The following is a 23,600-nucleotide window of genomic DNA, read 5'->3' on the forward strand; positions in this document are numbered from 1 at the left end:
CTAAATTGTAAATTGTAACCGTTCTCTGAAAGTACTGAGATCAAACATATGTTTTAGAGGGAGCCCTGGCCAAGACAGCTAGTAGCAAAATTATAAACAGTTACAAACAGAAAACACAAATGAATTAAGACAACATTTAAATGAAAAATTAAAGTCTTCTCGGAAGGCAGATCTCCGCCAGGCCTGGTTGATAGAACCAGAATTCAATCCACAGAAATGTTTGATTGATTGATTGAAATATTTATTAACAGTTTGTAGCATTTACAGTACATTTTAAGCACAAACTCAATACAAAGACTGTTAACTGTGAGTGGACGACCCAATTAAGCATTACACTTGTTTACAACAGGGTCCACATTGTTCAATTCATCAAAACATTTAGAGACATACAAATAGACACTTCTATGTAGCTAAAGAACAGAACAGGAATTCATCATATAGGAAGCAAAAAGGGAAAAGATCTCAATGGCAATGTGTACACACAGGATACACAGTGATATGGATAAAACACAAAATAAACAAAGCAAGCATGTTTTGTATAAAATAATTTATTCATACAAGTTCAATACAAGTTTAATATGCACAACAAAATAGAATGGGGGGGACGCTCATCTATTCCAACACTTGTATTGTCATTGTTGATGCCTGGCTACAAAAGTAGGCCCAAAGGCTACCAGAACATTATGTAGGCCTATATGATTTAGACAACTGATTAAAAGTAAAATGGTCGAATGTCCAGTGTGTCTGGCCTACATTGTATTTTTCATCAAAGTCATGCCCCTCAACTGGCCTTAAAATAATGTACCCTGGTTTACAAACACACACACACTCTCTCTCTCTCTCTCTCTCTCTCTCTCTCTCTCTCTCTCTCTCTCTCTCTCTCTCTCCAGATCACGGTTTCTTTTTCTTAGGCTTGGATTTGGCTACTACTTTAACAGTGGCAGATACAGATTTTGACCCTTGCAGGTTCTGTGCGGTGCAAGTGTAGATTCCCTGGTCCACCTCCCTCACCCCATCCACCAGTAGAATAGACTGAGACTGTTGTCTGGCTGCACCCCCACCTACAGGCGACACATTGTCCTGCGTGTATGGAGGTCTGCCAATCTGCAATACAACAAACAGGTATACTCAGCGTGAATATATATACTTTGTTGACTGTGGTCCCCCAGGAGTCTATCCTTGGTCGTCGTCCCCCCCCCCCCTCCGTTTTCTTCTCTATAACCAAAAATAGCACCAAGTTTCTAGTGCAGCGCGTTGTTAGATTGTAGATCTGATATCTTTACCTGATGTTCACCTATTAGGCCTATACCCAGCCAGAATAGAGACCCTACAGTTAACAGGTAATTTAACTTAACTTATGAGCCAATTAAGAGTGTGCATACACACACTTGGTTTCTAGGTTCACATAACAGCATAAATAAATATTAAAAAAGTAAATAATTTGTGGCACAATTTCCAGAATCAATGTATTACAAGGTGTGCTTTATATAATAAATACACATTTGTAACAAAGTAGATTCTGATTAAAATCCAAACAAAGCAAAAAAAAAAGGGATCTAATAGGAGGGATCTAACAGAAATAGCAAGCAGATATGTACTTTTAGTATGTGGTTGGATCGATGCATCACAGACATATGGACCGTTAAATGCAGAAATCCTGACCACATTCTCATAGAGCACCGAAGTCCTGACGTAACTCTCTCATCCCTTCGATTCCCCTGGTTCGCGGAAGTAATTTCTCTATGGAGAATAACATGGGGTGATCTTAATATCGTCTACTATAAGCGTTGTGGTCCAAAAATAAACAAGCTGTCTCGGCGTTATTGTCAGGGAGGTGTCTCTGTATCGTTTGCAACAGTCAGTCACTCATATATGATACAGTCTGCTTCTAGCGAAAATGTAACTAATTCAGTAGCAGTAACATTAGCGTTTTCTCTCAGTCAGTTGATTCTTCATATCCATATGAGTGAAGCGGCCGGGATGACATGTTTATTTTTCAAACACAGTTCTTATATGAAGCAATCTAAAAATCCTCCTATGGCGATTTCAATGCAACTAAAAAAATACATGAACCTGGGGACTGACGCCCTCTACTGAAAGTGACGTCAGACTTCGGTGCTCTATTGAGCAGCAGTGTAATTGTAATAGGCCTATCTCACAGCCATTTCTCGCCCCCCTTTCCACACCCCCTTTCCAGACCTAGTGGTGATGACGTGACATTACATGTTGAAAGACCTACATTCAGAAGCCATAAACAACGCTTTTTCTGATTAGGTTTAGCTGTCTTAACATCTTGTTTTCCTCATAATAATATTGGTCTTTTACATTTTAACATTTGGAAACGGCCTTAAATGGTGCAGAGAAAGCAGGTAGGGATATACCATATCCATATGGCCTTACTCATGGACTAAAACAAATAGAATAAAGTTTACCTTCAGAAAAAGCGTTGTTTATGGCTTCTGAATCAGCATGGGCACACTTGAGCCGCGGACAGAAGAAGCTGTGTTTTACGTAATTTGCGAGTTTTTAGACAGCTGGTGGATGGAGAATTACGTAAAACACAGCTTCTTCTGTCCGCGGCTGTCGGCTCAAGTGTGCCCATGCTGAATGTAGGTCTTTTAACATGTAATGTCTATGGAGTGACATCACGTCATCACCACTAGGTCTGGAAAGGGGGCATGGAAAGGGGGCGTGGAAGGGCTGTGAGATAGGCCTATCTCTGGCATGGTTATTGTTCACAGTTGCATCCAATAATAATAAAAATGACTAGGACAAGTAGCAGAGTTGCAGAAGTCATGCTGTAAGTACAGTACCTCCTGTCCGGGGTAGTCCCAGGTTATGTCTACAACCACACCCTGCTCCCCTGTCACTGTGCAGCTGACCTGCAGGTTCTCTCCCTCAACCACTGAGGTGGATGACGCCTGGATCACAGGGGCAGGAACAGCCATGGGGTCTGGTGAAAACAACAGTTGAAATTATGCCAAAGCCTGAACTCCTGAAATTAGGGCTGGTAATATTATATATTATATCTACATCATTTGGGATTTGGGATATCAGTGAATTGTGAATTTGTGATATGGCATAAATGTTGTCTTTTCCTAGTTTTAATAGTGAGGTCACTTTACCTGACTGTTCTAGCTGATCTATTATATGCCTTTAACCATTTAGTTATTAGGCGTTACTGATGATTATTTATCAAGTCAATATATTGTGAAAGCACATTTGGAGAAAAACACTGTGATATTTGATCTTCAAATTTAAACGAGGTTGGGGTGTGGCGGTATAGGCTGACCACATAATGTCACCAAATAATCGCAATATCCCCAGTTCGGTTCCATCCAGTGACCCATGTGTTGCATGTCCTTTACCCTCTCTCTGCCCCCAGTGTCCTGTCTTTCTACTACGCTATCTACAGTATACAAAGCCGAAACGGCCTAAAGTCAGTGAAAGGGGTGATATAATATAACTCACAGTTGACATAGATGAGCATATACTTGGTGGAACTCTGCCTGAGGTTGCCCAGGCTGGCCACGCAGAACAAGGCCCCGGCATGGTGTAGGCGAGGCCGGTGGATCGTAATGCCCCTTTGGACGTTGAAGGTGATCTCTGCCCCGTCCACTGCCACCTCTGCTGGGGGAAACTCGCGGTGAAGTGTCACCTTGGCGTCCGGGGACGTCACCTGGCAGGGGAGCACCGTCGGCCAGTTGGTACGGAGTTGAATGACCTCATAGTAGTTGGATGATGGCACGAAAAGCTCCTGTGGGTCTACAGGGCGTTACAATTAGTGATAAGATATGAGATATCCCTCCTCTTGGAACAGCACGTTTGAACTGCAATAAAGGTTATTCATCCCGCGGGGTATAGATGCATCCTGGGATGCAGGAGCCCATGTTTTTCATGCCCCCCCCCCCCCCTCCTTTTTCTCCTCATTTATAATAATTTATAATAAAAACCCCCAACAATATAAACGATTCCAATCTTTAACTGTCAGTCTCAAAATGTCATATCTTTATTGCCCCAACCTTCTTATAGTGCAGGATCATAAAGTCAGTTTTTTGTGTGCCTCTCGTTAAATCCCATTTTGGGCTGGAATCCCTTTTGGTGTTAGCATTATGTTATGCTTTAGCTATTGAAAAATAGCAGATCTACAAGCTCATAGCGAGTGGCGTGCTACGAACTTGTAGGTCTGCTATTTAAAAAAATCGAAGAACCACTGACATAGCTTTTTCAGAAAACTGTCAGGATATAGAAGACATTTTTAGAATCTGATCTCAGGTCAAAATGGGCTAATGCAAGAACAATTATAAGAAAAAGTTGATGGCGTCTACATTGAATTCCCCCCCCCCCCCTTCCCCCCCTGGTGCGTTCACCTCACCAGGAAAGAAAACGAAGACCTTGAGAGCTTTGTCGTACACCCTCCTGCACTCTGTGTCTTCACAGTACATAGGGTAACAGGTGTACTCTCCTGTGTCTGCTCCTGTACTGTTGACTAATGTCAGTGTCCCGTACCTCTCGTGTTGGACAGTTCTGTGGAACAGGACACAATACACAAGATTAATAAATAATAATAATAATAATTATTATTATTATACGGCAGGACTTGCTGCTGGCCATAATCGTTCCAGGAAAACCCTTCTATGAGACTATTCGTGATCATTTAAAATCCAATTCAATCGTTTATTTCAGACCTAGGGGGGAGCCATATCACAATAAAAACACAATAAAACAAGGGGAAAAAGAAAACCTTCCACAATGTTCAGTTTTTAACACACAGACATGTGCACCAATGGTTCCACAGAACTGCGTATAATGTTTGGTTTTAACAGCATTGTTGATGTCATTAGTCAGTCTGACTAAGATGCCCCACACATAAATCTATACGATTACGTAGCACAGCAGAGCAGGTGGGTTCATTAACAGAGGTATATGATGCATGTCAGAAGGAAGGAAGTCCGCACGCTGATTCTTAGCTCTGCATTAGCTCTACAAATTGAAGAGCAAATCGTTCAGTAACAGGTTGTGTCTACATGTGTCTGCACATCTACATCCCCCCGCCTTTATTTACCATTGCTGAGTGGGTGATAAGGACAGGGAGCTTGTGCTTATTCGCTCACATCTTCTAATAGGACCAATCAGTGCTAGCTAAAGTGCCACCTTGTGCTGAACTTGAAAGGGAACTTAGCAGGTAACGCACATCGGCTGTTGGGTGCTGGGCTTCAGTTCACAAAGGGTAGAGCCCGCACATCAAATTAGGTACAAAAACATCTTTATTTGTCTGACATAGGATCTTCGATCCTGTTGTGGATCTTCATCAGGTCATCCCACAGCAGGATCGAAATCAGGATCAGGATCAGGATCAGCCAAATAAAGATGTTTTTGTACCTAATTGACCTATAGCTAAGCCCCTCCCCATACTGCTATGGTCCAATCACAGCTAAGCATAACATGGGTTAGACCCGAGTGGAATAGTAAGAGAGTGGCAACACGCTTTGATCTCGCGGCAAAGCGGGTGCCTATGGGCTATAGTTCCAAACATTGGAACTATCCCATTGAGATAGAATGAGCACTTCCGCATTCCATTGTTACAATGGGAGTCAACGCTAGTGTCACCACTCTCTTACTAGATTACTCTGGGTTAGACAAACCTCTCCACCAATAGTTTTCCTATGTGATAAAACAGTGTTTTAAACGAGAAATGCCATGCACATATTTTTCCACTGCATATGGCAGGCCTTGTTGACGGATTTGGAAGAGATTTTGAAGGTCTGGTTCCAAAAATGAACCAGTATTTATTTAAGGTGTAAAATCCATGATATTTACATTGGAATGAATGAGCCCGGCTGGAAAGTGTCCAAGTGGGAGTGTAGAATTTGCATCAGAGGAAAAGGGCTCAAAGAAGCAGAAATTCAGAGTAGAAAATAACTGTCGGTTGACAGAATGGCTTAGCAATTGTGAGGCAGGCCATGTTTTTAACCAGCTACCGTAGTACCTTCCACCAGCATTGCAGCAGGACTAATATTTTGCAGTTCTATTGAGAACAACAAATGAAATGCTAACTCATGTGCACAAGTTACTAACTTGAGCACTCAAGTAAAACAAATTCTCTCTCTCGTATATGAACACTTTTGCCACCTACTTTAGCCTCCCTTCATCGTCTTCCTCCAGGTATGCTGGAAGGCTCCACTGGACTGGCTTGCCCTTGCACCTCAACTCCAGGGTGTCTCCTGCCCGAACACTTAGGGTGTCACCCACCCTATGGAACTTCCCCCTGTTGAGCACCTGTATACCATGCGTCAAACATGTGAATGTACATGTTTGGTATTGGTACCCTTCCAAAATTCACAGTAATTGGCACATGTTTGCATAATCCTTTTCATGTTATTTATTTGTGATTAAATGTAGCGCTGCAGCGGCTGAACTGAAAGGGAAACCATGTCGCACCTGTGTCAAGAAGGTTTGTCTCGTAGCTGCCGGTGTCGCTTTGATCTTGGGTTTTGCTGTGACAGCCCCGGGCTCTTTAACAGATATTTGTCCTGGTTTGGGTGTAGTGGATTTGGGCTTTCTCCCTGGGGTGGGCTTAGGGTCTTGGGCATGTTGCTGACAATATCCTAGAGTTAAGTACATGCTAGTTGGGTTAGTGAACAGTAATATGCTGTATTTTGCTTATAGAGTAGGCAATATATGGTTTAAAGTGCCCATCGGAAACTAGCAATAACCACCCAATGGTCTGACAAAGAAGAAATCAAGGCAGGGGCACTGTATATGCAAAGCTTATCATTGGGTACATTTGTCTATGAGATTGCAATGTCTGGAGTGAGCCTTGCTTAGCATTAGGCCAACAGAAAATTTGCCTACTGAACCCTTTGTATACTTCTAGGAATGCACAAAGTCAAACCACTAAACAAGGGAATCAAATCACTTACCTAATTCCAGGATTATAGCACAAAAGAACAGAGCACTCAATGCCAGCCTCCAATTTCTTGCCCCAAATAATTTCACCAAAAGCATGACTGACATATGGATTTGTATAGCGGCCTGTGGATTATTAGTTCATGTAGTTCAACACACTTCACTAGAACCCGGACTGGAGAAACAAGGAGGATGGAAGGAGAGAGAGAAGTACAAGGGAAAAAGAGGAGGAGGAACGCAAAGTTGGTAGTCAGCTGTTTCAAAGACTCACACAAAATTCCTCCTCCTAGTCCGGAGAGTGGCATTAGTACCCCAAATTCCTCCTGGCTGGCTCAATGGAGCCTTTCAACCATCTCTGGACCAATGACGGCCCAGGGATGGAGGCCCCTCCGTCTGGAATAGCACGGGCCTGTTTGTTTAGCTGCTGAAGTGGAAGTGCTCTCGCACCATGGCTCTCCAAAAACACCCCACGTAGTACCTGGAGGAGTACTGTGGTGTGCGGCTTTTATGAACCTTGGCAAGACCATTTGTCACCCATTAAAGCCAGTAGACAAATGTCCCTTTAATATAAGATGTACAAAACAAATCGTGTGGATTTGATCCCACCCGTAGTAGTATTAAACAAAACATTATAAGCTTCATACATTTCCGTGCTTACATATATCCATCTAGTCATAATGTTGAAACCTTTTATGTAGTGCATTTAGAGGATCACAACCAAGGTTGTAAAATATTATGAATGTCTTGAAACATTGATTGAGGTGGCTCTTTACTGTGTAAAGATAAGAGTTCATAAAGTCGGATCCTGTGGAAGACCATTAACCAACCATTAACCAACACCCACCATAAGAATCGGCATCGTTGCACTTTGATCCTTCTTAACAGGCAACGTAGTAATGTATTTATACAATTCTGAACAGAGTGGACGTTTGCTGAATTACAGTCCTGAATTATTAGTTTTCTTATTATTGAGTGGTGCAGCCACTCCAAAGAACAGCAGTGTCCGTGTTCACCTACCTATGTGACGTTAACACCAGTATATGACTATGAGTACCAGTAGGGGCGCTGTTGTGCCAGAAACAGAGAGAGGGATAGTGCTGCACTGTTGCCTGCTAATGAGAGAGAGAGAGAGGTGTGTGGGGGGGGGGGGGGGGGGGGGAGTTGCACCACTCAGTTCACACGGGTGTGATTTATTACTGCATCTGGTTCAGGAACTTTTGACGGAGCAACTTTTGCTCTTGAATGACTAGCTATGGCTAAGCCATGCTTATGAACATGACCCACTGACCAGCTAAACCCACGAGAAAGGTTCTATTGTTCTCAGGGAATCCCTGGGAGGTAAAGCAGGCATTCTGGGTCTTTATCCCAGGAATGAAACTGGTCAATACAATCAATGTGTTAATGGAAAAAATGTGTACCAGATTGCATCTTATTTTTTTTAATTAAGATATACATTATATATATATATATTTTACAAATGTAACATTTATCTACAAGTATTCTACAGTTTTCATAGTTACACAAGTTAAAACAATAAAACGTTAAAATATTATAATTTGGTAAATCACCTCACCATTCTACTGTATATCGACATACCTATATGTTGAGTGGTGTACTTCAGAACAAAAATGAATTGTCATTTCATTTATAAAGCAATATTTAAATAATATATTTTACATTTGTAAGTTGAAATGTAAACGTGTTGTCATGCTGTAGTAAAAATGAAAAATGCCATTCCCTAGTTCTTGACTTATATTAAATCACACTGTACAAATTAATGTAGGAGTTTAGTACAGTGCCTTAGAGATGATGTTGTTTTGTAGGACAACCCAGAAGTTACTCCCCAAAACAGATTACCAATCAAACCTTTAGATAAATTACGAGAATTAGCTCTGTAGCAAACAAAGGCTTGTGATATAAATGCATTTTTCTCAACAAGCTAATCTTTACAAATAAACACACTTTTGAAAGCGAAAATGCATCACATAATATATGTCACATATACAGTATACAACATGATCCATACATATACAGTCTATTCAAGGACAACAGTGACATCTTCTCATTGAAGAAAACCTGGCAAAAATCATAAAATACAACCACAGACCGTATCACTGTGTAATACAGTAACATTGGGGAATAATACAAGGCGATAGGTAGACTCTGTCCATCATTATGTACATGTAATTTTGACACCGATGAAAACTGAACAAATTTGGCACCACGGACCAAATAGAACAGTACTGTGTGCAATTCCAGTAGCTGTAACATCTCAACCTATCTTTCGGTCTCTGTTCTTTCGTCCGCCAACGAGCCTAGAACTTCTCTTCTTTGATGACGTCATTGTCCGACCTGGCACTGATAGTTTCGATATTCACGTGGCTGGCCATGAGGCGCTTTCTCTGAACACTGTTGCGGATCCCATAGCCGAAATAAATGACGAAACCTATACAGACCGACATAAGGATTCATTTCATTTCACCATGTAATAATTTCAATGAACCTTCAAACCTGCTCAAGCAACGGCTCGTTGCTATTTCTCGTTGTAAACTGACTGCATGATCTTACCGACAAGCATCCAGATAGCGTAACGTATCCACGTCTCTCCTCCTAACTGGACCATCAGGTACATGTTGATGAACACACTCAGTACTGGCAGTGCAGGAAGAAATGGAACCTTGCATAGAAAAAAGGGACATATATAGCTCTTGTAGTCAACAATCGCACAATCATCTGTGTATTATATATAGCATCTCTGTTAGGTGATAACACCCCAAACCCCCACCGCAAGACTAAACTCTTAGGGCATATTATATGTAGTAGATTCCATTGGATGCTCCAATTATGTTAGTTACAAGGACATTTCACTGCTGGAAGAAACTGCAGTCACTCAATGTAAATAGTATTTGTAGATAACAGATAGATAGATGCACCCTATATGGCCAAATAATGAAATCTGTGTGTTTGACTGGATTGCGGAATTCCTACAATGACCATAATGCTTTGGTGCAATTCCCCTCCTTGTGGAGAGGGGGGGAGAGCGCACATGGAGGTATGATTTGTAGTCCAGGAAGGAAGTGAGACCACATTTTCATAAAATATAACGCATATTACACACCTCCGGAAAGTCTTTCTTGTGTCCTAAACATCATTACACCCACCATAAGAATGGACCAACGCGTTTCGGCTACAGGCCTTAGTCAGGGTCCCTGACGAAGGCTTGTAGCCGAAACGCGTTGGTCTATTTTTTAATGATCTTTGCCATGCCATAAAAAAAAGGCTTTTCATGTTTGAACCCTCGCCAACGAGCAACTGTTTTCAGTTCACAACAAACAAAGGACGAAACGCCCACGTCTCAAACTTTCCTTGTTACAGCGGGCCAGAGCTGATGGCGGTCTCTCGTTGCCTAACTTCAAATTATACTATCGGGCTTTCACTCTTCGCCCCCTTTTAAGATATTTCGACTCAACTATAAAGGTCTGTTGGCGAGAGCTTGAGGAGAGTTTGGTTCATCCTGTTGAATTGAGAGATCTGATCTATTCAAACATAACGAATAGTCAATGCAAAGTTCGCTTTCTCAGTTAGTAACAGTGTGGAGATCGGCTGAAAGATTGTGCAAGATTGATTTGAAATGGAATTCGTTTTCCCCAGTGTTCAACTGTGTTGCTTTTGGACAATCGTCCTATTCGTTTTCCCAGATGGAGTTCCAAGGGGATTCATACTTTGGGTGATTTATTTGATGTTAATGGTTTGCGTTCTTTCCAGAATTTATGTGATATTTTTAACTTGCCTGGTAACTCTTTTTTTTCTATTTACAATTGAGAACTGCCATGAGGTTCCATGGCAGACCCCCTTTGCAATGCACCCTTTGCATAGACTTATCTGTGATGTTAGATCAAGAGGTTTTGTTTCCATATTGTATGATTATTTATTAGAATCTAGTTATGGGACCTTGCCTGTCGATACTGTATGGAGGAATGACCTGATACAGTGTGGTCTAATGTTGTCCTGTCTTCTAGGAATCCTGATCATCAACAAATTCATCTAAATTTTGTTCATCGGACATACTTAACCCCCCGTAGATTGTGTGCTATGCGGATTTTAAAGAATCACAACTTCACTTTCTGCACTTCGAACACCTTCTTTCATATGGTGTGGGAATGTCCGAGTGTCCTCACATTTTGGAATTTGGTTGCTGCTAATCTTTCGATTATTCTACAAATTAACATCACATCCTCCCCATCTATATTCTTATTAAATGATGTATCCCAGTTGCCATTAAATAATACCCGTATTCGTGTCTTCTTTGCTGGCATAACGGCCGCAAAGAAGATGGTTGCTTCGCACTGGAAACCGCCTCATACATTGTCATTTCGCCAATGGGCTTTGACCTTCCTAGATATAATTTATCTAGAAATGTCTACAGCAAGATTGCATGGTGCAAAAGAGGAAAACATTGAGATTTGGTCTGGTATTGCAGATTTGGTTAAGGGCATGATTTAATCATTATTATTATTATTATCATTATTTATTTATTTTTTGTTCCCATTACACAGTAGTAGGAGTACTGACATTTTGTGGCATCTTTGGTCCCGGGGGGAGGGGTGGGTGGGATTGTTTGTTTGTTTTTGTGTTGTTTTTATGTGTTTTGTTTTCTTTAGTCATTCATGGTGTTAACATGTCTTATTGTGATTTATTGTCTTAAAATAAAAAACATTTGATAACAAAAAAACAAAAACAAACAAAGGACCACGGCAGCGCTTCCTTCCTCTATTCAGCATCATTAAAATAAGATCTGGTTGCAAAAGTGGTGAAGTGGCTCTTTAGCCTAATTTTCCAGACCAACACACCCATGGGTGCGCAGAGGAGTGCAAAAACATTTGGTAATTATACAACGTGGGCGTAAAAATAACAATTGCCTCAACTGGAAACTAGTGATGACACCTGAACACCCCTTTTTAGTACCACTTTGCGATGTGTGCCACAGTGCCAGGTGCAAGAAAGGGCCCATAGATTTACACTTAAAATACTTACCATGAAAGAGGCCTTGACTCCACTCTGTGGATGTCTCCAGATAAAGAAGACGATGGTCACCAATGTGAGCAATAAGACGGTGACAAGTACAATGACCCACACCTTCCCCTCGGCCAGAGCATCCAGGGCTTGGGTCAGGAGCACACAAAGGACAATGATAATAACAACTGCAAAGAAAGAGAGAGGGAGATCAGTGAAGGAACATTTGAGCCCTAAACCCTAAGCCCTAAGCCCTAGACCAGTACTTTTAAAACGTTTTGTGTCAAAGGCACACCAAGGTTCAAATCAAAATCTCAAGGCACACATGTATTCATATCCATGCAAAACAGACTCTATTACACACGTGTTATCACTCTTATATCGCTCTGTAAATGTTTATTTTTATTCAATACAAAGTTGGCACACCGTTTGGGACACACTGGCTTATGACGTGCTTGTGTTGTGTGTGTTGATACTTACTAGAAGTTACAGTCAAGATTGTTACTGTTCTTGTGGTGACTGCAGTGGGTCCTGATGGAGGCTTCAGACAGTTGTTGTTTGATTCACCGACCTTCACTTCTTTCGTTTCATTTTCATCCGCTCGATACCTTGATGGCAAAGATTACAAATGTATTTTTAATACATTTATTTTGGTCTAGCAGACAACGACTGCATTTCTGGTAGCACTTCTTATTAAGCCCATGTTTATAATGCATTATATATAATGCATTATATATCATCATCATCATCATCATCATCATCATCATCATCATCATCATCATCATCATCATCATCATCATACTATAATTAACCGAATGTCTGTGTGTCTGTGTGTGTGTCTGTCAGAAACAGTGCCGTAACTCCTTACTGCCTGCACCAATCACACAGGCATTGACCATATGCATATGGAGGGCGTAACGAAGCCCTTTTTTCGATTTGACACATTAATGATTATTAATTAATTTATTAGTCAAATACAAACGCACCCGGGCGCAGTACCCTTCACGGCCACAAGGGGGGGGCAAATATCTCACAACGGGTAAGGACTAGTAATTTATAATTAATTATAATTAATTAATTTATAATGAATGTCTTATTAAGCCCATGTTTATAATGCATTATATATAATGCATTATATATAATGCATTATATATAATTTATAATTAATTATAATTAATTAATTTATAATTTAATTTATAATTTATAATGCATTATATATAATGCATTATAATCTGCGTATAGACACTGTATAATCATAGTTATAACAACTCAAAAATCCTCCTAATGCTTTATAACAATAACCCCAACAATTATAAAGCCTTTTACTAAATAAATGCATTGTAATCGCCACTGTATAATAATAACAAAAAACATTGCATAATGCATTGTAGTGTGAAAAAGTAACTACATTATAAGCAGTGATTGATTGCTTTATAGGTATATTCAGTGATTTCACAAAAAAAACCTTAGGTTTCGTTTTTGGCTGTGGGACCCAGCCTTTCGTCCAATCAGAATAGAGAGTCAAAAACGAAACCTAAGGTTTTTTGACCCCCAGGGGTTAACTGGGGACAGGGAGGAACTCCTTATATGGCCAGCACACTCTATAGTAGGGAGGATTATCACAACAAAACAAAAAAATAAGTGATATTTGAATTAAGTGAAATCACTGAATATACCTTTAAGTAAAGGATAAATATAATTAGTAAAGAAAATCATTAAATCTATGCTATAGAACAATGATATTTGCCGTACCTACCTCAGTATAAGAATGCACACCGCCACAAGAGTGTAAGCAAACAGAGTCCCAATGGACATCATATCCACCAGAGCTTTCAGGTCAAACACAAGGGCCATGATGGCTATAAAATACAAGGAATACAGATTATTATCATCATCATCATCATCATCATTTCAACACCATGAAACTATCTTGGTGGAACATTAGACGAAAATAGCAAATCTACAAGCTCACAACGTCTCGCTACTATTTTCGGCAAATACTTTGGTGTAGATGGAAAAAAAAGAGTGAAACGTATTTTGACGATGTAAGTGGTTAAATTGTGGCTAAATGTCTGAAAATACATTAATTACACACTATGACACAATCTCATACAGTCTGTAGTGGGGGTTGCTTCATCTCTATCTCAGCTAAGGGATCTTTGGCTTTGAAAAGCGTTGAAGACCCCTGCCCTATAGCCAGTATAAAAACAAAAACTATTGTACCTGCCACAATCCCAGATGAAATAGTAGCTATAGCAGGACTCCCCTTGGCACTGACTCTGGTTAGTACTGTGAAAAGCAGGCCATCTCTTGCCATGGCAAACAGCACACGGGGCATAGGGAACATGGAACCCAGTAGACTGGAGGAATACACACAACCTTTTGTAAGATTTACCAAAATATTACCAAAATATACATATTTTAATTAATACAAATGTATTTTAAGTTAACCAATCTGTATGGTAGAGTTAGTGTCGTATGTTAATACAATACAACTAGCTGCACGTCTGCAGTGGTTGGCGGTGGTCTCTCTACTCTTCCACTAAGACATTATATTTTAAAGTGGGCTGTATTTTGCGTGTCTTAAGTAGGCTACCAGGTCTTATTACTTAACTTAAGACCTGGAGGCGTGGTCAATGCTCTTTGGACACTCAGAATAGCCAAATGGCATTGATCACGCCTCCAGGTCTTAAGTTAAGTAATAAGACCTGGTACTTAAGACACGCACAATACAGCCTTAGTAGACCTAGCCTTGCGTAGCAATACTAATAACACTGCGTGGATATTAGTCTCGTCCCTCTCAATGTTAGATTTATTTTTCGCAATGTCCCTCCCCATATTTGTATACTGGGTCCTGGTTGCTTCCAGACGAATCTTGTTGGCCGTCACCATTTCGTCCAATTGAGAGGGGCCATACTTCATCTGCCTGGGGCAATATGCACTGCAAAGGCAGATGAAGGCAGCTACGCAAGGATAGGTATAGGACCGGTAGTGGAAGAAGTACTCACATTATGTACTTGTACAATACCACAATGTAGACTCCGTTACAAACAAAAGTCCGGTATTCAAAATGAACTTGAGTAAAAGTACAAAATTATTCGCATTAAAGTACTGAAAGTAAAAGTACTCATTATGAAGAATGTCCCAATTCACAAGTTTCTAAAATAGTTATTTTCCAAAATAGGCTATTTTCAAATAGTATAATACATATATAGGGCTGATGTGGTTAATGTCTTTTTTCTTTTCTTTTTCAATTAATTGTAGTGGAGTAAAAAGTACAATATTTGATGTAATGGAGTAAAACTAGTGCAAATTGGAAACACTCCAGTAAAGTACAAAATCATCAGCTACAGTACTTGAGTAACTGTACTTTACACCACTGGGTAGGACACCTACTGGTTAACAAGTTGCTGCCTTGAAATTCTAGTACGTAAAAGGTACGAATTGCAGCTTTACAATAATGAACATAAGGAAAAGGGTTTATTCTTATGAGTTATTCTAGTCATGATGACATACACACACAAAACATATTCGTCCACCTGGCCTTCATCAGTGCGTGTCAGCTTTAAACTAATATAAATATTCAAATGTATTTGATTCTTCTAAATCTTTAAATGCTTTTCCCTTCAGAAAAGTAAGCGAATAACAGACAGACAAGACTGGCATAGAACACGGGCAGACAGAAACTGCAGGCTGGCAGACAGACCAGTGCGCTCATGCACTGCACAATGACACAAGCCAACAGCAATGCCGGCGCCACCTCCATTTCTCACCTGGTAGAAAGGGCACAGAGTGACCCCACGGCCACTACGTATTTGGCCGGACCCCAACCGATGTGCTCAAAGGCCACGGGCAGGGGGCTCTGCAGGTTCAGCTCGTAGTAGGGCTGCATGAGGGTGAGGGATGCCGACACGGCAAAATAGGCCACGAAGCAGATGAGCAGTGAGACCACGATGCCGATGGGAATCGACTTTTGTGGGTTCTTACACTCTTCACCTATACAAAGACGAGACACAAAGACGATGTTGTACATTTCTTTGTTTGATCAGAAGAGGGATGGATTGATTACAGTTCTGAGAGCATTTAGAGATTATGATTGCTTTTTTTTGTTGTCATTTCACCCTTAATTGAGGTCACATTAAACAAGTCCCTAACAGAGCATGTGTCACGGGTATAGCCATGTGTCACGGGTGTAGGGTGTAGCCTTATATTAACTTTGAATTAGTGTATGTGATTGATTGATTGATTGAACAGGTTGCAGAATTACAGTACATTTCAAGCACAAACTCAATACAAAGACTGTTAACTGTGAGTGGACGACCCAATTAAGCATTACACTTGTTTACAAGAGGGTCACCTTGTTCAATTCATCAAAACATTTAGAGACGTACAAATAGACACTTCTATATAGTCAAAGAACAGAACAGGAATTCATCATAAAGGAGGTTAAAAAGGGAAAAGAAACATATACATTGAGGGGGAAAAGGGGTGGGGTGTGGGGGGGGATTCAGATTTTACGGAAGCCGTTTCGAATTGCTGCCGTCCGTAGGTGCCCTTTGAGAGCGGTTTTTAAGGAGTCAAGGGATTCGCATGACTTAATGACTGTTGGTAGGGCGTTCCACATTTTGGTGGCATAGGAGCGAAAATAATTTAGTCCCTTGTTTGTGCCGAATCTGGGTTGTACATGGTTCGTTGCACTCCCTCTAGTGTTGTGGGTGTGGACTTCGTTAATATTAAGGAAGTATCTAGACAGGTATCGAATCTTGTGGACCAGACCCATTGCAAGATGCTGTACTCGTCGACCCTAAGCCATTCCTGCCTGTCAAAGTGGGCAGGGGTGAGGTGGGTTCGGGGGGTGAGGCCAAGTAGGAGCCTGACCAGTTTGTTTGGGAAAGTCTGGAGCCTAGTTTTAAGGGCCTTTGAGGTGCTGTGGTACCAGGAGGTGCATGCATAGTCAAAGAAACCTTGTACGAGGGCTCCTGTTAAGGTCTTTAAGGTGTTTTTGTTGTGTGAGGTGAGGAGATCCTGTAAAGGAATCTTGTTCTTTGGTTGACTTTTTTGATTACGTTGGTGGCCATTTTATCAGCCTCCAGGATGGAACCTAGGTAGGTAATTTCATATTTACGTGTGATAACATTGTCACTCATATGGATATGAAGAATCAACTGACTGAGAGAAAACTCTAATGTTACTGTTGCTGAATTAGTTACATTTTCGCTAGAAACAGACTGTATGAAATATGACTGACTGACGGTCGTAAACGATACAGAGAGAGACACCTCCCCGACAATATCGCAGAGACAGTTTGTTTATTTTTGGACCACAATGCTTATATGAGACGATTTTAAGATGACCCCATGTTATTCTCCATAGAGAAAAACTTCCATGAACCAGGGGATGAGCGAGTGACGTCAGGACTTCGGCGCTCTATGGTTATCATACAACACGAATGGGGTGTGGCCAGGTGTGACTAGCAGTGCAAGTAACATGTAGGTGTGTGTGTGTGACTAAAGGTCCTTACTTAATTTATTCGTGTAATTAATTATGATGAAATATTATTTTATATATTAGTATATAGAGTAAGCTATATCCACACAGAACATGGGTGTTATGAGGCGATAAAGCAACACGGCCGATTTTTGCTGCGAATATAGGCATCAACCTGTATGAATGAGCCTGTATCAAGTTTCTATCAACTATATTAATAGTTTGATGGGAAATATTTGGAGACGCATTTCTGTATTGTTTATTATCCGCCACACCCCCAGTGTGTAAAGACCTTTATTGTGGAGTTATTTTTGTTAGGTGTAACCTGACTAATGAAAGCTCATGAAATGTAAGCATCCTAGTCATCAATGGGAGTCGCCCCCATGCTGCCTAAGCCAATGGGAGCCGCCAAAACGTCGCCTACGCCAATGGGAGCCACCTAAACGCCGCCAGCCAATCGCATAGTAGCGACCTAGTCATGATTGGCTGCCTCCTAAGCTATGACACGGGCACGGTGGAAGTCTGCAATGCCCAGATCACACTCTCAACCATAGACATACCGGTATATAAACACCCCAGTGGAGCGGAGTGCCTTATAGTAATAACACCTCCAAATGTTATGAGCAAACTGGAGAGCAGGAAAGATGCACAACGGAGACAGCGTTTGATTCACCTGACAAATATGACTATGTAATATTTCTTGTTAATCCACGATCCCTGTGGTTCACATACCAGTTGTAGCAATGCAGTCAAACCCAACAAAAGCATAGAAACAGGTTGCAGCTCCTGCCACGGTTCCGTCAAAACCATAGGGGAAGAATCCACCGATACCAAACTCACTTGATGTGGCATTGCTAATGGTCTGGTTTCTGGACGGGAGAGAAATGTTAGTCGACATTTAAAGCTAAACTTAAACACATTCAACCTGGCATCCCTTTTTGGGTATGTCATTATACTATAGGTGAAAATATTTGTCTGTAATAATCTCACATCGCGAGAAGAATATTGGACTTAAGTGGTTAAAGCTAAATTAAAAGCGAAACAATGATGTGATGGTATGGCTTTTAAACATGACTTACACCGTTGCGTTAAACACCGCCTCTTCAGTGATCTGCCAATTAGCGATGTCTCCCTTGATGAACCCAGAAATCACAACAAATACCAGCACCAGGATGTTGACGGCTGTGAAGATCTTGTTAATTGTTGTGGACTCCTTCACACCGAAGGCTAGCACGCCTTTAGTAAAAAAGAAAGAGAAGAAAAGGAAAAACACTGCTGCTGATGTGGTGGTTCGTGGGGTGGGTGGGAGAGCATATTATCTGTATCTGTATACTGTGTATTTCTATGTATCTTGTTTTATGAGGTCACCACAATGTCAACTAGTGATGTGCGGGTCAGAATTGACATTATCACTACCAGCCAGTTAGTTGTAGCTGTGACTGATATGGTGATTATTGTAAATATCACAAACCCACTTATCTGCATAGAACAGAGAAAATATGTCAACTATGCTCATTTAGGTAAGGATATCGAAAGGCCTAATCGCACACGGATGCCACGGGTGAGTCTTAAAAACACAATTCCCGCAGCCATTATTAATAGCGTATTGCCAAAGACTTATCGTGCGTAACACTTACACACACGAAAAACACACGAAAAACCCGACCACGTGTATCACAGCGCCTGCTACAGGCCGGTGAAAACGCTTGTCTTCTCCAGAAACGGCCGCTCAATGTCGTTTCTGAGATACAGGGCTTTAAATCCTGCAGGGATTAGAATGGAAGTGGATTAAACGTAATTGGTCTGTTGTGCTAACGAACGGTAGCTAACGATTTGATCGGATAAAAACATGGATTAAAAGAATATGAACCCTGGAAAACGGAGATAGGGTACTAATTTAACCCTCCGTTTTCACCGCTTTTGGCGTACTCCGTGTTAACCGGCGGCTATTGGTACGTCGGACTATTGGTACGTCGGACTATTGGTACGTCGGACTAAAGAAATTATCAGTTCAATAATTTTCCGAACTGTTGGTTTTTTCTAGGATGACAAGTTGACCCGCGCATCAAATATATCAATGTCCATGTGAACCGACAGTAAAACTGTTTGACTATACCAGTTATGTGACATTACCTGCTAATAGTATAATAAGACCAGCAGCAAAGAAGTCTGGGTAGGGTGCCAGGCCGGGTTGGCCCATGGCGACATGCTTCTGAAAGAACTCGGCCATGACACCCCCTATCAGGTCATCGAAAGTGCCACTCCACGCCCGTGCCACACTGGAGGTCCCTGAGGAGATAAAGGGAGGACATAACAATAAAGCAATCAACCACAAGCGTGGCCATTTAATGGCATGCCATAAATAGAGAAAAACTGAGAATGTATCAGTCGGATTACAAATGATGTACTGTTGGACATATACAGTATGTCGTGTCGTTTAAGTAACATGGATGCAGTGAAGTTAATGAGCTGTGTAACCACATACTAAGGTCCATTTGCTAAATGCTCCGTTGTGAACATGATTCATCATAAAATTGCTTTTACAACGGGTGAAAGGTTACAGGATATTATTAGATTCTAGTGTACTTGATGGTTGATCATTTATGAGGCTTTAGGTTCATGGTGAGTCAAGCATGTTCTCTAAAGAAAAACTAAAAACGCAATTAAATCCGTAGCCTGCACTTTTTTGCGTTATTGGCCATGAAAATAAAGCAGAATGCCATTATTTTAACTATTAAACATAATACACCTTTTATTATTTCTTACACTAGTATAAATATATATTTTAAAGGACTGGCCTCAGTAAAGAGGCAATCATATACCTGAGCTATCAAAAAAAAGCACCTGTAGCTATACAGACAGCCATTAATCATCATTCAAATTATATTTAACAGCACAGGGCCAGTTGTCCTGTTGAATATAGTTTGAATGATGATGAAGTGACTCTTTTACTCTCATCAAATGAAGTGACCCCGTTGTTAAACTTGCCTATGACGTAGGAGAGAAGCAGATTCCACCCGGTGATGAATGCCAGCAGCTCTCCAACGGTCACATAGCTGTAGAGGTAGGCCGAGCCCGTCTTAGGGACCCTGGACCCGAACTCTGCGTAGCACAAACCGGCGAACACGGAGGCCACGGCGGCGATGAAGAACGAGATGATGATGCTGGGGCCAGAGGTCTCCCTCGCCACCTCTCCGGACAGCACGTAAACCCCGGCACCCAGGGTGCTGCCCACGCCCAGAGCCACCAGGTCCAGCGTGGTCAGGCATCGTTTGAACGTGGACTCCTCTCCCTCGGGCTCCAGGGGTTTCCTCCGAGACAGGCTGAACAGGAATGACTTTAACATCCCACAAGGCATGGCTCCTCGTCCTCTCCCTCTGGGGGTAAACCGGGGTGCTATATGAGAAGTTGGTCAAAAGGAGGAAAATAAATTAAAGTGGAAGCTTACAGGTGGGAGTGCAACATGAGTGAGAGACTGAGAAAGAGAAGGAACGGTCGGGTGTGAGTGCCAAGAAAAGAGTGGGTGGGGAGGGTGGGTAGTGGGAGGGGGGGGGGGGGGGGGGGGGGGAGAGAAGGAGGACGGATCACTGAATGTGTCAGTGAATAATTGTCAGACCATCCGCACACTCAAAGATCTTGTTTTGTTCAAACACAACATTCATTTATTGATTGATTTACTTGACTTCTTAGATAAAGCAGCCTTTCGTCAAACACGATGATGTTTAAATTATCTGCAATTATCCAGGGCGATCACTATATAGTATATACTGTGTAGTGTATATACCATAATATGGTATATACTGTTATATTAATGACTGTTATATTATAACAGTCATTCACTGTATATAACTATTCAATTAATCAGCCATCTGGCTTTAATATGCAACAGATAGCACTTTCCTTTTCTCAAAACCATCTATATTTCATTAGAGTTAAATCAAGGATAATAATAAAGGATTTATAAATGAGATTCGCTTACCTTCCGAAAAAAGACGTGGGCTAGATCCAATTTATAGAGATTGTTACTCCACTAATTCACATTTTATATGACTTTTATATGTACTTTCTGTTATCATCTCTCTGATATGATAGTGCTGATGTCTGTTCTTTTTCACACAGCACCTACATAACGCCCCACCTCACTCCCTGCTCACTTACACTAAGTGAGATTAAAGTATTCAATTATGACACATTAACTCTATACTACATTTGTATAGCATTTTTGTCAAATACTAAGTAGCCTATAAGTGCTAACCTCCTCAGGCTTGAAATGTTCTAAGAGCTGTGTTCAGGTGTAGAGGCATTCTGTCTCATTCAATGTGACAATGTAACTTTTAAATGCAGTTCTGCCGCCTTTGGTCAGGTGTCCTTGAAAATGCATGAGGTGGGACATTTTTAACCTGAAACAGAAAACGGCAAAAAAAAAAAGGACAATGACAATGTAATTAGTAGGCCTTTTCACTGTAAGACTAAATCATAAAACATCTAATTATGATGAATAGGTGTTCCCTTTTGTGTGTTTTATGTCCTGTGATCATTTGCAGTTGGTAGTAATTCTACCAACTATATAGCTATTATTATTATTATTATTATTATTATTATTATTATTATTATTACATTTGTTTTGGTGCTGAAGAACCTATAATCATATGCTAATTAACTTCTCCAAATTCTTTCTTTGTATAAAAGGGTTAAACATGTGGTTAGGATTACATATGCTTGAATGTATTAGCACTATCTGTGAACAACAGCTTTGGTAATCTTTTTTATGATTATGCTTTTAAGATAAACCAAATAGTAACCTTTGAGGCACACATGCTTCCTTGACTTTGGGATCGTCCTTCACATAACGGATTAGTAATAGTATTAAGTATTAGAGAACTGTGGTACATAGCTCAGTGAAATCAAATAAATGAGGCCTACATGATGGGATACATCGAGTATGCCATTTTTAAATCTCCATTAACTCAAAGCTTCATGGCGTGTGTAATTGATAGAAAATAAGTAATCCTTTGGGTGAACTAGTCCTTTACTACTCCTTTAAGCTAAGGCATATGTTGGAACGACAACTGGTCTTAATCTGATCAGCTGGACACAGAACTGCCATTGAAGACACAAACAATTGCTATCACTATCCAATCCAATCATACAATACATTACAATGATATATTGTACTACTATACTATACTATACTATACTATACTATACTATACTATACTATACTATACTATACTATACTATACTATACTATACTAGTTGGGACATTCCCTTTCATCTGCCATGGCACTTGGGCATCGAGATCGGAGGGAAGCTCTCTTTCGAGGAGAAGTAACATGTCTACAATAAAGGATTAGGGGTAGGCTATGTAGACTTTGTGCTACAAACGACACAACACCAGGGTCGCAATGACTCAATGGAAGAGTATAGGGACTTGGGAGACCACCTTCAACCACTGCAGATTTGTTATATTGCAACATACTCTACCATACAGATTGGTTAAATTAAGATTGTATTCATTAAAATAAATTCTGGATTGTACTACTAAATGGTAAATGGTCTATGCAGGGTACCTGCTCATTGGGAGCAGTTAGGGTTTCAGTGTCTTGCTCAAGGACACATCAACATAAAGGCCAGACCGCACAAGTGCAACTAGTCGCAACTCCTTGAATTAAAACAGTTTTAAGGCCATTTCACACCAATGCAACTCCTTGTGCAAGTAGTTGCAAGTAGCTACATGCAACGGGAGTTGCGTTGGCGCGTGGACTGGCCTTTTAAGCCAGGAGGAGCCGGGGATCGTCCAGGTTTCAAAACGGCCACTGTCGCACAACACTGCATTGTTAGATTATGATCAACAATTTTCTATTTATAGTTTCATTTTGAGTTGCCACATAATGTCATCATCGCTAGTGTTGAGTGAAAGTAACTTTCAATCATAAACATTAGAATTAATGGTCATTGGGGTATACTATACAAATACAGTATGCTTCCCAGCACCACCAAAATAAGACACAGTGGCATGTGTATTATTCAGCCGGAGTGAGCCCAACCACGACCTTATTATTAGGGTTATCTTGACGTTTGTGCACTAGCTAATGCTTACTTGCATTACTTTTCGGCCTTTCTATCAGGGGTGTGTGATCTCAGTAGACCAATGGCGCTACCAGATAATGAATCTTAGGAGAACAAAGCAG

General features: G+C 40.8%; 2 protein-coding genes across 2 annotated transcripts; both read right to left on the reverse strand.

The window, feature by feature from the left end:
• Positions 1-571: 571 nt before the first annotated feature.
• LOC310873373 (platelet-derived growth factor receptor-like protein) lies at positions 572-7,112 on the reverse strand. Its single transcript, XM_083785743.1, has 7 exons — positions 6,924-7,112; positions 6,442-6,608; positions 6,137-6,279; positions 4,376-4,527; positions 3,472-3,765; positions 2,814-2,953; positions 572-1,104 (listed from the first exon to the last, which is right to left on the reverse strand). The coding sequence occupies exons 1-7, from the start codon at positions 7,015-7,017 to the stop codon at positions 892-894; spliced, it is 1,203 nt and encodes a 400-aa protein (XP_083641869.1). The 5' UTR covers positions 7,018-7,112; the 3' UTR covers positions 572-891.
• Positions 7,113-9,224: 2,112 nt separating this feature from the next.
• On the reverse strand, positions 9,225-20,767 carry LOC310873398 (cationic amino acid transporter 2; the record flags this gene model as incomplete). Its single annotated transcript, XM_083785768.1, has 11 exons — positions 9,225-9,355; positions 9,478-9,586; positions 11,944-12,110; positions 12,403-12,530; positions 13,679-13,781; positions 14,146-14,282; positions 15,696-15,918; positions 18,142-18,278; positions 18,489-18,645; positions 19,543-19,698; positions 20,398-20,767. 11 exons carry the CDS (start codon positions 20,765-20,767, stop codon positions 9,225-9,227), a joined length of 1,818 nt encoding a protein of 605 aa, XP_083641894.1.
• Between the last annotated feature and the right edge of the window lie 2,833 nt (positions 20,768-23,600).

This window comes from Protomyctophum parallelum, assembly GCF_964188405.1.
Source record: "Protomyctophum parallelum genome assembly, chromosome: 16".
Taxonomy (NCBI): Eukaryota; Metazoa; Chordata; class Actinopteri; order Myctophiformes; family Myctophidae; genus Protomyctophum; species Protomyctophum parallelum.